This window comes from Apodemus sylvaticus, chromosome 1 (assembly GCF_947179515.1).
Source record: "Apodemus sylvaticus chromosome 1, mApoSyl1.1, whole genome shotgun sequence".
NCBI classification, from domain to species: Eukaryota; Metazoa; Chordata; class Mammalia; order Rodentia; family Muridae; genus Apodemus; species Apodemus sylvaticus.
The window spans coordinates 178,983,567-178,998,912 of NC_067472.1; the positions used below are offsets into that span (position 1 = coordinate 178,983,567).

The 15,346-nt window shown below is 50.6% G+C and overlaps 1 protein-coding gene across 1 annotated transcript in view; it reads left to right on the forward strand.

The window, feature by feature from the left end:
* Chst8 (carbohydrate sulfotransferase 8) overlaps positions 1 to 15,346 on the forward strand; it is a 140,123-nt gene that overhangs the window by 51,421 nt on the left and 73,356 nt on the right. Inside the window, exon 2 of the mRNA XM_052165598.1 lies at positions 13,807 to 14,022. Coding sequence (XP_052021558.1) covers positions 13,893 to 14,022 — 130 coding nt within the window. The 5' untranslated portion in view covers positions 13,807 to 13,892. The remainder of the gene's footprint in view (positions 1 to 13,806; positions 14,023 to 15,346) is intronic.

Here is a 15,346-nt window from a genome sequence, read left to right on the forward strand (position 1 = left end):
AGGTGAGTCTTGAAGCCTCCTATGCTCAGGCTATGCCTAGTGCAAAGAGAGTCTCCTCCTGGCTGCCTCTGGATCAAGATGTTTAACGCTCAGCTCCTTCTTCAATACCACATCTGCCTGCCTGCCTGGACGCTGCCATGCTTCCTACCATGATAATGGACTGAACCTCTGAGCCTGTCAGCCAGCCCCAATTAAATGCTTTCTTGTAAGAGTTGCCTTGGTCATGGCGTCTCTTCACAGCAATGAACCCCTAAGACAGGGACCATGGGGTCCTGGAGTGATAGCTCAGCAATTAAGAACACTTGCTGCTCTTGCAAGGGACTCAGGTTAGATTCTATCTCCCACATGGTGGTTCACAGCTGTCCCTAACTCCAGCGTCTCACCTCCATGGGCAGCAGGCATTCACATGGTGTACATACATATATGCAGGCCAAACACTCAACACATATATATTTTTTTAAGAGGGAGAACATCTGTGTAGTAGCATGGACTATGGTGGGAATACTGGGTCCCAGGAACCCAGGAGCCTTCCTGGTTGGATCCCCTTCTCTTCACCCCAGGGCATCAGCTCTTAGAGCTGCCCTGATAAGTAGCCCTGTGGGATCCGTCTACAAGGGACCTACATACAGCACAGGAAATAAGACGCAAGGATGCCACCCAATGAGAACTACCATGCTGAGCATCTGACACTCGGAGGACAGTGTTCTCTCCTCATTACCTGCATTGGAGAAAAGCTCTGGAGGTCGCAGTACGGAATTGCAGGCTTCGCCAGACACCATCTGGGAATGGGGAGAGGTGAAGGCAGGTCTTAGGTGTTACCAGAGAGACTGACTCTCCCGGGTTCAAGGGTCACATTGAATGTGTGGATATGGGGAGCTGGGCAGCTCTGACCCGGGGGTGCTTTTGACCAGGGACTTAGTGACTGAAAACTCAGCGTGGTTCTGTATTGTGGGGATGAGGAGTTGTCCGGGCCCTCGGGTGCTGAACCAGCTTAGAACCAGCAGACAGAAAAGACCGGCTCAGATGGCCAGGTCTGCATCTCCTTGTGGTATGAAAAGGCAGGAAGGGACTGAGGGAGGGATGGAAATATCTGTGTTTCCAAAAGCGAGGAAATAAAGGGTCACCAAGAGAGCAGTGGGCAGAAGTGACATGGGACAGGTGACGTTGGTAAGACGCGGATGTAGGGCCCCTGTCTCATACGTAGGGATTCATTAGAACTCCCAGATCATTGAAACCCTGACTGTCTCTCAAGCTGGCCTAGACAGACTTGCTCACAGTGCAAAAGAAGGGAACTAAGACACGTGATCGTTCTGCCCTGCTCTCCTGTTCCATCCTCCCTGAGGACACCAGCCTGCTCTGTGTTAATTCCATGATCAAGTTGCCTACTCTCCCTTCAACCTGACTGGCTTTAGAATCACCTAGGAGACAGGTGAGGCTCCTCCGTGGGTGTGTCTGTGAGGATGAGTCCAGAGAGGATTAAGCCTTTTCTCGCTGTAGGCAGCACCAACCTCTGGATTGAGAGTCCTTAAAAAAAGAAAAGGGTAAGGAGAAACAGCTGTCAGAGGTCCTCCATTTCCTCTCTCTGCCTCCTGCCATGATGGGAGCTATTCTGCTCCCGTGAACCCTCCCCACCGCGCTGGGCTGAAATCTGTCAGTCAGGTGCCAGATAAGTGCACCAGTACTCGGTCCCAGAGATAAGTAAAGTAACAAAATCACAGGTCGGGAGAGGAACGGCTGAGCTGGAGAGATGGCTTAGTGGTTAAGGGCACTCAACCTTTCTTGCAGAGGACCTGGGTTCTGTTCCCACCACCCACTGCGGATGGCGCTAAACTACTTGTAACTCCCAGGAGGTCTGACCTATCTGTTTTTCTCAGGCATCTGGCCCTCACATGCCCATGAACACACACACACACTCACTCACTAAAAATTAACTAAAAACACATCTTTAAAAAAAGAAATAAAGAGAGGAGTGGTCACTCTGCCCTGCCTATGCATCTACATGTCTCAGCCATATTGCTTTAGCCAGAAGGATCCATTGCTGTATCGTGGGAGTGCCTTTCTCTTCTCCTCCCTGCTCACCACAGTGCCCAGGCACCCACTCCGTGCCAGGCATTGCTGGCAGCCGAGTGCCCAAAGGCAAGTCCTCTGGGGCTGCCTTGCACCCGCCACAGGGAAAGGGATTCCCTGGAAAGAAGCCAAGCCTCCCTGGCCGTCTCTCCTCCTCCCGAGTCTCTGGATTGCCATCGGCAGCTTGGAGGCAGCTGAGCCCTGCCAGGGGCCAGAGCGTTCCTGTTTTACTCACACACTCCTTTCTGCCCATATTATACCCCAACTTTCAATTTGGAGAAGTAAATATGCAATTTTTTTCCTTCCCTGTAATTTTCCCTGCTGTGGCTGTGGCTGTCGGAGCAGCTGGGAAATGTGAACAGCTTAGTGCTTGCTAGAAGAGAAAGGAACACCGGGCATCCTCGGCTGCTCTTGGCAAGATCCGGGGGATCTACTGGGAAGAGTCAGGCTCCAAGCTACATGTCAGGGGAGCTCTTCACCCAAATAGCCCGTGTCTCCTCCTCCTACCAGCAATGCAATGGATGAAAAAGGGTGTGTGTGTGTGTGTGTGTGTGTGTGTGTACACGCATGCGTACATGGGGCACAGATGTTAGTGGGGGAGGGGAGGGGAGTGTATTTGCTTACACAGCCAAACTTTCTGCATATCCCTCTGGAGACTTCCAAACCTTCCTGTCTCAGTAACTGAAGGTCAGGACAGTCTGATGTAAGCTTTGTTGGAGAAAAGCTGGGTCTTGAGGGGAAAGAGACAGGTTTCGAGTCAGACAGATCTGGGATGGCCGTAATTTATGGCGTAACCTTGACATGTTTGGTCTCCCTGGATCTTTGTCCCCACCACCCCCCACTGGGAAATAGAGGGGCAGGCAGAGAAACACGCTCCTATCTTTGCAGGGAGGGCTTGCTGACCTCCCTGTGGCCGTGTGGGCAGCAGCCAGACCCAGCTGCCAGTTCCTTGGAGATCTGCCTCAGCTGCAGCAAGCGGCCTCACCTGAGGGCACACCCTTCCCTGGATAACCCACAGCCAGCCACAGAGAATGCGGCAGGTAGGAAAGTCAGCCATTGCTGCCGCTGCAGGCTCCGCCCACTGCAGGGCGTGTCCTTCCCACTTCAGTTTCCTTCCTTTTTGCTTCACAAGTGCCGGTCCTTAATAAACACTTACACCTCTGAACTGCATCCCAGCCTGCTCACAGAGGACCCAGCCTGTGACAAATAAGGATAATGATTTTCACTTCAAGAAGTTATTGTGAGCAGGCTAAGTGGGCTATTTCTATAGTGTCCTGTGTAGTCTCTGAAATGTTACCAGAGGAAGATAAATATCTGTTCCATTCTCCTTCCTTCCCCTTAAAAAAAAAAAAAAAAAAAAAAAAAAAAAAAAAACCACGAAATTCTATTCAAGCATTTAAGCATGTGATCCTAACCTGTGCTCTGTAAGATGGGGTGGGGGAGGGGAGCCCAGGGAGACAAACAGATCTGGGCATAAAGGCCTGTGCTGTGGGGGAAATCTGTAATTGTGACCAAGGTCTCTGAAGCTGGTCTTATTGTGAAGTTCATTATCCAGGCATCACATCAGCCCTCCTCAAGGATCCTCACTGAGGAGAAATTGAGCATGCAGATCTTCTTCTATCATAATCTCCACGTGTCCATGGGGTAATTCATAAAGGAGTTGGAGATATATTGAAATTCAATATTGTTTTAGTCCAAATCAATATTAATAATTGTTTGCATTTTTAAAGTGCAATTTGCAATTGAAAAACTCACAAAGATCGGCCAGTAGTTGCTAACACATCAAATTTTCCTATTAGAAGCATAGTCCCCTAACTTTAAGATGTTTCTTATATACAATGAGGACTGGTACTGATCTGTGGTAAGGGCATTCTGTAATTTATGGATGCAGTGTTAGAGTTCATTTCCACTACGTGTAAGCTGAAAGGCCAGAAATTATATATATATATATATTATGTGCATGAGTGTTTGTCAGCATGGTCCTTTGTTCAGCATATGCATGCAGTTCCCATGGCGGCCAGAAGAGGGCATTGAGTCCTCTCTGGAACTGGAGTTACAGATGGTTGTGAGCCATCACATAGGTGCTAAGAATCAAACCCTGGTCTTCTGCAAGGGCAACCTGTGCTCTTAACCACTGAGCCATCTCTCCAGCCCCAGGGTCTTTTAAATTTTAAGTCCATGATTTCTTAATTTTTAAAAATTTTAGAATAATTATACATTCGCATAGTTGTTCAGAATAACCTGAAGAAGCCCTGTGTGCTCTTTATATTGGTTCCCTGAATAGTAGCATTGTGCACAGTTGTAGTGTGTGATAGTGCTGTTTCATAGCCATGATATTAATAGTGAGAATATAAAATAGAGGCCACTTCCATCACCAAATGCATTCCCATGTTGCTCTTTAAAGTTCTTTAAAAATTAAAGATTCTTAAATAAAAACTCTGGCTGTAGATATATCGTGATCCAAATCATTATCCCGGTTTAAATGTCTCCTTTGAAATGATGTCCATCAGGTTCCGTGTGGTGGTGTACCTCTGTCGTCAGAGCATTTGCGAGGCAGACAGAGGAACTCTCAAGTCCAAAACCAGCCTGGATCCCATAGCAAGTTCCAGACCGGACTAAGCTACAAAGCGAGACCCAGTCTTACCGTCCAGCCCCCAGGGATTTCTTTTCATTAATGGGACACTGTCCCATCAGGGCTCCATGTTGTGTGTACACACAAAACAATGGTCCCTTCCTTACAGAGTGGCCCCAGGTGACCTCATTTCAGCCAGCAGGCCCTCCATTGGAAGAGTGTGGCTTTTCAGAGCCAGGAACACAGTATGCAGCTCAACTCTACAGCCAGGCTGTCAGGGACACCTTTGAGGGGTGTCATGAAGGCAAATGGGTTAGCTGGACTCAGTCCACAGGGACCCAGCTGCCTCCGCAACAGTGCTGTTGTGCTGTTTGGTTGGAAGGACTTTAGGGCATAACCCTAGAAACCTACCAGAGGCTCTTGTATGGAAGTGACCAAGATCTGTGGTGAAGGACAGATCTCAGACCTGAATGACAGACACTCTTTCCAGATGGCCACTTGTCCAGCTGAAAGTGACTGGGTTTACCTCACCCCAGAGCTGCTGGGAACTTGGGAACTCATCCACGGTTGTTTTTTTTTTTTTTTTTTTTTTTTTTGCATGAGAACAGATTGTGAGATTGGAGAGGTGGAATCCTGAAGGTTTCCCAGCTGGTTGAGGAAGAAGCCAAGGCCAGAACATGAGCTCCCTACCTGAACCCAGTAAAAACCTAAATATACAAAATATACGTCACATAGAACATACCATTGTAACCATTTTTAAAGATTTAGTTTACGTGTATGTGTTTTACCATGTCTTCATGGCTTTTTCTGTTGCTGTGATAAGACACCGTTCTTTTATAAGTTTCCTACATAAGGCAACTTATAAAGGAAAGTGTTTAACTGAGCTTATGGCTCCAGAGGGTGAGAGTCCATGATGGCAGAGTGAAGGCTGGTACCAGGAATAGCTGAGAGCTCACAACTACAGACAGGAAACAGAAAGTATGCTAGGATGGTAGGGGTCTTTTGAAGCCTCAAAGTCCACCCGGGGGGTTGTACCTCCTCCAACAAGACCAAACCTCCTCCAACAAGACCACACCTCCTCCAACAAGACCATACCTCCTCCAACAAGACCACACCTCCTCCAACAAGACCACACCTCCTCCAACAAGACCACACCCCCTCCAACAAGACCACACCTCCTCTAACAAGACCACACCCCTCCAACAAGGCCACACCTCCTCCAACAAAACCACACCTCCTAATCCTTCCCAAAAAGTTCTACCAACTAGGGACCAAGTATTCAAACATACAAGCCAATGGGGCTTTTATTTAATATGCAAGCCATTTTTATTCAAAGCACCATACCCTACTTGGATGTTTGTGCCTAGTACCCAGAGAGTCTAGAAGGGGGTGTAGGATCCCCTAGAACTGGAGTTACAGTTGTGAGTTGCCCTGAACCATCTCTCTAATCTCATCCTTCCTGTCTTTAAGTGTGCAGTTTATTGGCATTAACTAAATTCACACTGGTGTGCAGCCCTCACATGTTCTACCTCCCGACCTTCTCATCCTCCCAGTCTGGGACTCTGTACCCACTGAAAGATGACAACTCACCATCCCCCACCAGACCCAGGCAATTGCTATCTTGCCTACTGCCTCCGAGTTTGGCAGTTCCGTGTATCTCAGAAGGTGCAATTGTGCAGTATTGTCCTTTTGTGACTGTTCTGGATCACCGTGCGTACAGCTTCAAAGATACCCTTGTGTTGATTTAAGAAAAAAAATTAACAGGTAGTGTGTGTGTGTGTGTGTGTGTGTGTGTGTATGTGCGTGCGCGCGTGTTCATAAACTTGTGCAAGTGCATATGTGTGCTGCGGTAGGTGAGCATGTGAAGGACAAGTTTCAGGAGTTGATCCTTAGGGCTCAAGCGCGTGTTGTCAGGCTTGGAGACAACTGTCTTAACCCACTGAGCCATCTTGCCAGCCCCTCTGTAGACATTTGAGTAACACACACACACACACGCACACACACACACACACACACACACGAACTGTAATTTGGTTCGGGTGTTTTCTAACATTGTGCCACGTCGAAAGGTGCGACAGTTGTCTTCATTGTCAGCTTGAGTGGATTCAAGGTCGTCATGAAAACAGACTTCCATGAGTGCTAGTGAAGGTGTGTATGCAGGGACATTGACATGAGGAGGGGACAGATCCGCCCTGAGTGTGGCCACCACTGCCCCTTGGGCTAAGGTTCCAGACTAACCAAAAAGGAGAAAGCCAGCTGAACACTGCCATTCATCTCTCTTGGCTTCCTGACGGGAGACTTGGCGCAGTCAGCTAGCTACTCCATGCTGCTGTCTCCACCAGCCCTCTGCCATGATGGATTGTAACTTCAAACGGTGAACCAAAATAAACCCCTCCTTCTGTACGTTGCATTTGTCAGGTGTTCTATCATAACGATGAGAAAGGTAACTAATACAAAAGGATTTGCCAATTTTATGACATCTAAATTACATAAATAGTTTTATATACAATTTGCATATCTACAGGAGAGAGGTTCTGCATTTACCTTTGAAAATACATCTTTAAGCCCTGAGTTGTGTGATCATGAACTGATGGAGGGTTTCCAAGCGATGTCCTGTCACACAGTGGGCCTTGGGGATCCGACTCCATGGTTGAAGTGCCTTCACTTACGGACTCTTCCCCAGACTTGATTCCAGCCCAGACCCAACCAAAACAAACCCATGGCTCCCTGAAACATAAATGACCTTTTTAAAATTCCAAGTTCATGGTGTACTTTCTCCCGATGGCCCCCAACACTTCCATTTATTAACTCATGCGCATTCCGCGTGCACTGTAGCTATTGATCACTTCTCTGGTGCCAGGCATGGTGCCGAGTGCTGGGAATACAAAGATGGAGGGGGCCTCCCACCCAGCTCCCACAGCTCCACCTGAGCCCAGTGGTTAACTCTCTCCATGTGTGGAGGAAGGGCTAAACCGGAAGCTCAAAGCTTCAAGGATTTGGGGCGCTGACTGGTCAAACCAGGATCTGCCAGGGTAGGGGTTAGGAGGGACTCAGTCTCTGTCCTTAGAATCCCTATCCTTTGCCCTATGGGCATAAGCATCCCTGATCAGATAAGAAGTCCTGGGCTGAGAAGGAACTGCAGTGTGGCTGTGGCTGCTAGTTCTTGGACCAGGTCCTTGGGACCTGTCAATGGCTGTCATGAATTTTCTGGAATCCTTCAGCCTTCAAGAAGATGTTCTGTGTTCGTGCTGGGGGTTTAGGCTGGACTGCAGGGTTCTTAGGGTTTTCAGAGACAAAATTCAGAGATATTTGAATTTGATTTAACCTTCCCACTAGGGGTCTATTTATTTATCGGACCTGCAGGAGCATGGGTGAGAGCCTCACTGGGTGATTGAAGGGAACCTGGCTTTGTACTAGAGGACTGTGGGCCGATCGATACCAGCCCACCCACCCATCAGGGTGGGGATGAGCCGAGCTCAACCTTGGGGATTTCAGGACTGCATACAGCACCCCTGAGGGCCAGCTTTCAGAGGAGTCTGCAACCCTGCCTCGGAGTCTAAGCCTTCACAGCCATCCATCTTCCTCACCGAGCACTGCAACTTTATGCCTGTGCATAAAACTGGAGGGACAAGTCCCAGAGTTTGCAGCCGCTGCTGCCGCTGCTGTTAGAGCGGGTTTTAATTAGCTGCAGGATTTTTAATGAGCTGAAATCAAAAAAGAGCCCCATCTCAGAAGTAAGCTGGAGCCACGCATACAAGGGAGAGCCAGTCCGACAAAAACAGATGGAGGTGGTGCTCTCAGGGGACTGGGCCGAGTGCTCCCTCCGAACGGAACGAGGAGGAACAGATAACTACCCAAGGCCAGGAGGCCGAGGAGGAAGGCCGGGGATCAGCTACCAGTGCCCAGCTGCTGGGGGAAGAGCAGGGTGCCAGGTCCCCTCTGCCACCGCGGCAGAAGGCATGGTGCCGGATTCAAGGTGACGGCAGTGCCTGGCTCCATTCTCCTCAAGTTGCCATAGCAGCCTGTCTCCCGACGAGCAGCATCTCCTGTAGCCCTCAGCCGGGAGGGACAGCATTGTTCGCTTCTGCCTGTGTGAGGAGGACACACAGGGACAGGGACAGAACTTTCCTGGGCCTGGGGCCCACTGACCACGTGGGTGCTCCCAAGCTGTCTGGCGCGAGGTGTGGGGGTGGGTCCCCACAGCCAGAGGGGTCCTCTGAGTTACTGGGAGGAATATCCTGGAGCAGCCGCAGCCAGGCGTGTCCTTGGAGTCGTCCGCGTGTCCGGCTGCCGCCACTGGAGGTGCGTGTATTTTGGCTGAATTCTCAAGTCTTTGCTTAGACCCGAAAGTCAAGGTCCCAAAGAGACAAAATTTTAAATCAAATAAATAAGGAGACGGGAAGAATCTTCAGCCTTGTCCTGTGTCCCGGGAGGTGCTAACATTAATTGGATCTTTTCTTTCTTAAAGTAAAAATTGGTGACGCCATCCAGGCCTTGGGGAGAGAAACCACCAGAAGGCTTTGTAATTTTGAGCAGGGTCGAATGAATACTCAACCAGCCTGTGAAATTTTTCATGTCTTAAGCAACCCCCCTTGCAACCTCTTCTTCATTGCCAATAATTTGAATTTTCTTATTGTCTGTTGGTTTTGGAAAAAGGCTCAGGGGAGGGGAGGGACCCTTGCACTTGACACCAGAACAGAGTGTGATTTATGTTGTGAGGAGTGGGCGGGCAGTCCCAGGTGGGAGCTGAGGTCTGGCAAAGGCGTTTTCACAGCCTGGGGCAGACAGGCCATGGCTCTTGACATGCTGTCGTACTGAGGCCCAAGGCTACAGCTGGATTCAAAGAAGAGAGAGACAAATGACCTTTGGACTGGCATCTCTCGGTGGTCTTGAAAATACCAAGTGGTTATAGAAGAGGGGAGGAGGGCTCAGAGACAGGTCATCTGGAGTATGTGTGTCTCGGGGCTCTGTGGGAAGAGGGGTCTTGCAGATTCCAGGGTGCTGGCCCCTCCTAGGACACTGCAGATCCAGCCTGTTCACAAGCCATTTCCTCAGGAGGCTAGGCAACTGAACTTTTGCATCGAGTCAGGAGTAAGCTGGCTGGGTAGTCCCCAGTGAGAACAAACGTGGAAAACAGGGTCCCAGGAGGAAAGGCTGGCTGGGGCTTAGAGCTGGGTAGGGAAGCCACTGAGTCTCTACTCCCAGCTCCTAGATGTGGGCATGCACTTGAGTGGTCTCGCGGGCCTTGGAAATGTCAACTCTGGTACAGCTAGGTCTCCTGTCTCCTCCCCTGGATCCCTGGCCCAGGAGGAGCAGCATCCTGTCTCCATGAATGGATTTGGTGTGAGCAGATTCAGAGTTCAACTGCAGAACCCCTTGAGCTGTTGACAGAAGTCTGCAGTGGCTCTAAATGATGGCCGTGTGACAGATGGGGGAAGAGAGGGGACAAGGCAACTGTGGTCACATCTGCGGGGCCAGGCTGGAGACAAGCGAGGTGGTGATCACAGGGTTCTAAGTCCCTTTCCTTGTCCATCAAATAGCACTGGAGGGTGACACCATGGGACATTGTCAGCCTTCTTCCCAAGGCATCTCTGTGCTGGGCGTGGCTTATCCTTTCTTCTCTCCCGCCTCTCTTCCTCCATACCAGTTGAGTTTTGTTGTTGTTGTGATTGTTGTTTTTGTTGTTGTTACCTGACAAGGTAAAGAAGGAACGATCTGATTTGGTTCCTGGTTTCGGAGGGTTCAGTCCATAGTGGCTTGGTCCTATGTTCTTGGATAGAATATCGGGGGAGTGAGAGTACGTGGTGAAGGAGGATCTTGATCTTGTGACAAACAGGAAGGAGAGAGAGAGAAAGGTAGGTAGGGGAGAGGAGGGGGTGACGGCCAGGGACAAGATAGTCCCAAGGGCCCTCTCCAGTTACCCACTTCCTTCATCTGGGTTCCCTCTTCTCCTAATGAGCAGCCAGCTTTCCACCACCTGGGAACCAAGCCCTTAAGACACAGGCCTGGGGGTGGGGGTGGGGGTGAGGGGGGCTCATCCTCTGTAAGAAGTATCCTCATGCCAGACGACACCTACTTTTGGCTAGATTGGTCTCAAGTGTCTGGCTGAGGAGGCAGACATGGCTTGGCCATTGATGGTGTATGTGTGTGGCTACTTACCAGCATGGGTGAGGGCATGTATGTCTTTACCTGCTCTAGTCTACAGGTGGGGTGAGTGTGCGCCTAGAAAGGGCTCAAGCATTGTCCCCTACTTTCTCTACTTTCTCTCCAAAAGTCTGTTCTCTGTTGCATCACTGCAAAATGTCCCTTTTACCTATCCAACTCCTTTCTGAGACTGTTAGAGCTTCCCAAAGGGCTGTGACAGCTGCTGTGGGGGATGGGGCCTGAGGGTATGAAGGCAGGGTCACAAGCAGCTTCTAAGGGTGACAGAGACTAGTTCCACCCCTTCGGGGTCCCTCACATTCCCCCAGAGACTAGGACTGATGGACCTCACACTGCAGGGAGTGCTTGGCGGGGGAAACGACACTAGGCATGCTCTGAGCATCTGTCTACACAGAAACTGACCTATTGGAAGTCCTGATTTCTAAATGGTGCATCTATGGCTTCGTAAGACAATGATCACACATGCCGGCCAGGTCCACTCTGGGGAGCCCTGGCTATCCCCAGGGCTGAGACTCTGTGGTTCTCCATCTGGGCACACTATGAGCAAGATAGGGTTCCCTACTCCCCACCTCATTGATTGGCAGGCAGCAAGAGCCTTTTCTTAAGGTAAGGCCGCTGCACAGAGGTCGTGGCTTGCTCAAAAACCCCAGAGCCGGCTCTCCTGATAAACTGAGCCCCCACACTGCTGCTTCCCAAACATAGAAGCTGGGAGGTCGTGGGAACCACCTGCTCCGCACAGTCCAGGGAGCCCAGCACCAGGCGCACAGAGGCCTGCGGCAGGTTAATTAAAGTTAACTGAGTGAAAAAATAATTACAGAGACTGCAGAGGGGAGAAACCCAAGCTGGAATTTATACTTCTCAGCTCCTAAGCTTTGCTGAGAATCAGTCTAGTCCTTGGGAATTTTTTTTTCAGGGCACAGAAAGGGCAGGGAAGGACTTTACACACTTCCTTTTCTGTTTAAGGGTCACAGGCTGGGAGCAAGAGGCCATAGCACTTGGGGGGGGGCGGTTCCTGGGCCCTGTGGCCTTGGGTGGCATCAGCTCCCTTTGGCACTGCCTTGTGTGGAGTGGGCAATATCCTTGCCAATTTCTTTGGTGGAAATAAAAGGTGTTCTTTGGCTTGTGGGCAGGCCTTTAAGGGTCACCCCTTCCCCGCCCCAGCCCTCTTTAAGCTGTGTCTACTACTTCCTGGTCTGGCTATCATGGACCCGTGAGGAAGGTCTACCACACCTTCCCCACAATGCTGGACTGAACCCTCTGACAAAAAGACAAAATAAAAGTTAATCCCTATGCGTTCTCTCCTTTGTGCATGTGGGCATGTGGATGTTTCCAGCTGGGTAGCATGTGTATGCAGTACCCGCAAAGGCCAGAAGAGGGCCGCGGATCCCTTGGACACAGAGAGCTCAGCCCTGCCCTGTGGGTGCTGGGAATCAAAGCCAGAAGCTCTGGAAGAGCGACCAGTGCTCACATCCTCTGAGCCATCTCTCCCATCCAGGCTCCTCTCTCCTAAGTTTGCTTCTGTGAAGTGTTTTATCACAGCAATGGGAAAGTAGTAATAAGCCCTCTGAGACCATCTGTCTGAATACCTGGTGGGCTATGAGTCCCTGCAATGCTGTGGATGTGGGTGGAACATTGGGAGCGTCGGGGATGAATCTGTGGGAGACATTTCAGACTCAGATGAAAGTGAGGTATGCCTGTTGTTTAAAGAAAAGAAAAGAGTTGCCAGGCAGAGGTGACGCACGCCTGTAATCCCAGCACTCGGGAGGCAGAGGCAGGTGGATTTCTGTGAGTTCGAGGTAAGCTTGATCTACAGAGTGAATTCTAGGAAAGCCAAGATTACACAGAGAAACCCTGTCTCAAAACATCCCCACCCCACCCCACCCCAAAAAACTACAAGTAAATTGTATTATTTTATGGGCTTGAGTGTTCGGCTTTATGTATGTAGCTGCATCATGTACATGCAGTGCCCACAGATGCCAGAAGAGGGCGTGACAACCCCTAGAACAGATGCTTGTGAGCTGCCATGTGGATGCTGGGAACTGAGCCCAGGTCCTCTAGAAAAAGCAGATCAGTGTTTTTGTTTTTTGATTTTGTTTTGTTTTGTTTTAAATCAGGGTTTCTCTGTGTAGCCCTGGCTGTCCTGGAACTCACTCTGTAGACCAGGCTGGCCTCGAACTCAGAAATCCGCCTGCCTCTGCCTCCCGAGTGCTGGGATTACAGGTGTGCGCCACCACCGCCCAGCCCAGCTCAGTGTTCCTAACCACTGAGCCATCTCTCCAGCCCCGGGGGGTGGGGGGGTGGGGGGGAGGTGTTGCCTATCTTGATCCGTAATATGGTCCGATTCACTTGTACTTAGAGTGTGGAGGGCATTTCTTCTGTTCTTGTGGTTAGAACCGAGGTGACAGACACACATCCTCTGAGTCTGCAGAGGCCAGAAAAGCAAGCAAGATGGAGGGGTGTGAGTGGCCTCTGGAGGGAGCATGGTGTTTACTGAGAGGATCACAGAACTGGGCAGGGCAGGGCAGGGCAGGGGAGTGGTCACTGGTTACAACCTGTGACTGTCAAGGCCCTCGCCACCCTTAGCTGTCCCCCAACAATGAGAGAGTGTGTCTCTCTGTGGCTTTATAGCCGGTGCAGACAGAGGAGACCCTTGTGGGGAAGGCAGAGGTGACAGAACCCCCTTCACCCTCTGTGAGCTTCGAAGGTCAAAGTGGACAGGCAAGGTGGTGAATTACTGTAATCTCAACACTCGGGTGGCTGGGGTGGGACAATCGCGAGTTTGGGACCCCTCTGGGCCGCATAACGAGTCCGAGACCAAAGGGTCGGAAAGAGGGACACACACACACACACACACACAGAGAGAGAGAGAGACAGACAGACAGACAGACAGACAGAGAGGTGTCAGAGGAATCCAGACCATAAGTCAGTGTCACGTGACAGGGGCCTTAGGCCGCCGCCGTGATATCCTGCCACTGAAACCTCGCTTCTTCCCTTCTGTCTTGTAGACCCCAGCCTGATGGATGTCTGGTGTGGATAATGAGGGAAGAACGTGCCTTTTACACCCAAGAGGTGACCCCGGAGCGTGCCCCGGATGACCCCACGATTCGGAACGATGCGACTAGCCTGCATGTTCTCGTCCGTCCTGCTGTTTGGAGCTGCGGGTCTGCTCCTCTTCATCAGCCTACAGGACCCTATAGAGCTCAGCCCCCAGCAGGTTCCAGGTGAGCCCCGAGGTTGATGCTTACCATTGTGGGTCTGGCCCTGGTGTGCTGGGGCTGGGGAGACGGTAGCCTTTGTAAACAGAGAAAGGGCCCTGGCTTCCTCCCAGCAGGTGTCTGTGTCAGGGTGGGGGGTATCAGACCACCAGTTCCAAGGCTGGGGCTCTGGCTTCCATCGCAGTTGAGCAGCCCCTGGTGTGGGCGATGGAGAGGCTGCCCATCTGGTCAGCCAGTTTGTTGTCTTCAGTGAATCTCAGACTCAGGAAATTCTGCCAACTCTTGGGACATCTTCCACATTGTTCTGAATACCGGTGGATAAACGTCTTTCTAGTCTTTAAAAATGTCACTGGGAATTGAACCCAGGGTCTTTCCCCTTGATCATTTTTATTATTTTGATTTTGATTCATGATCTGGCCTGGAACTTGTGACCCTACCTTATCCTCCTGAATAGCTAGTCTTATAAGGCATCACCACCAGACCCAGATGAACATGTCTTCTTTTGAAAACTTTTCTTATGGGTGTGGTGGCGTGCACCTTTAATCCCAGCATTTGAGAGCCAGAGGCCGATGCAGATGAATCTGAGTTCAAGGCCAGCCTGGTCAACATAGCAAGTTCCAGGCCAGTCAGGAACTATGGAGTGAAATCCCATCTCAAAAAATAATTTTGTTTCATGAATTAATTACTTTATTTATTGGGCGACGGGCATGCTGGTGGAATCTGAGGATCCACTCTTCCAACCCCTGATTATCTTCATGAACTGACATGTCTGGAGTATGACTCAGTTTCCCGATCCAGCCCTAGGGAGCCCTCAGATCTGGTTCCTCTGACCTGAGACAGAAATTAAGTCACGTGCTGGCTCTGTGAGGCTGAGACCCTCTCTAACCACACACACACACACACACACACACACACATCTCCTCCGTGCCTGTGACCTATTGGAATGGTCAGTGTCTGCTGGGAATGTGGGGTGCAGACAGTGAGAGGACAGTGCCGAACACTTAGGGCAGATTCTCCAGCGCTCATGATGCCAGATTTGACGGAGCTGGCTGTCACAGGCGTGGTCCCGAGGCTGGAGGTTAATCTGCTTAGAAGGAAGAGGAAACCTGGGTTTCCAGGTCCCAGCACTAGCAGCGATCTATTGTGAGAAGCCCTCAGAGATGTGCTCCCTCTCCAGGGATCTGTGCATGAACACACTGCTTGCAGGGACAGGATGAAAGAGATGTGTGGACCAGAGGTTTAGACCGATGGCTTCCGGTGACACTCCGGCTTGCAGCCTGAAGCACAGGAGAGATGGATGCCCGCTCTCCAGCCAGGGGCTCTTTCCCTA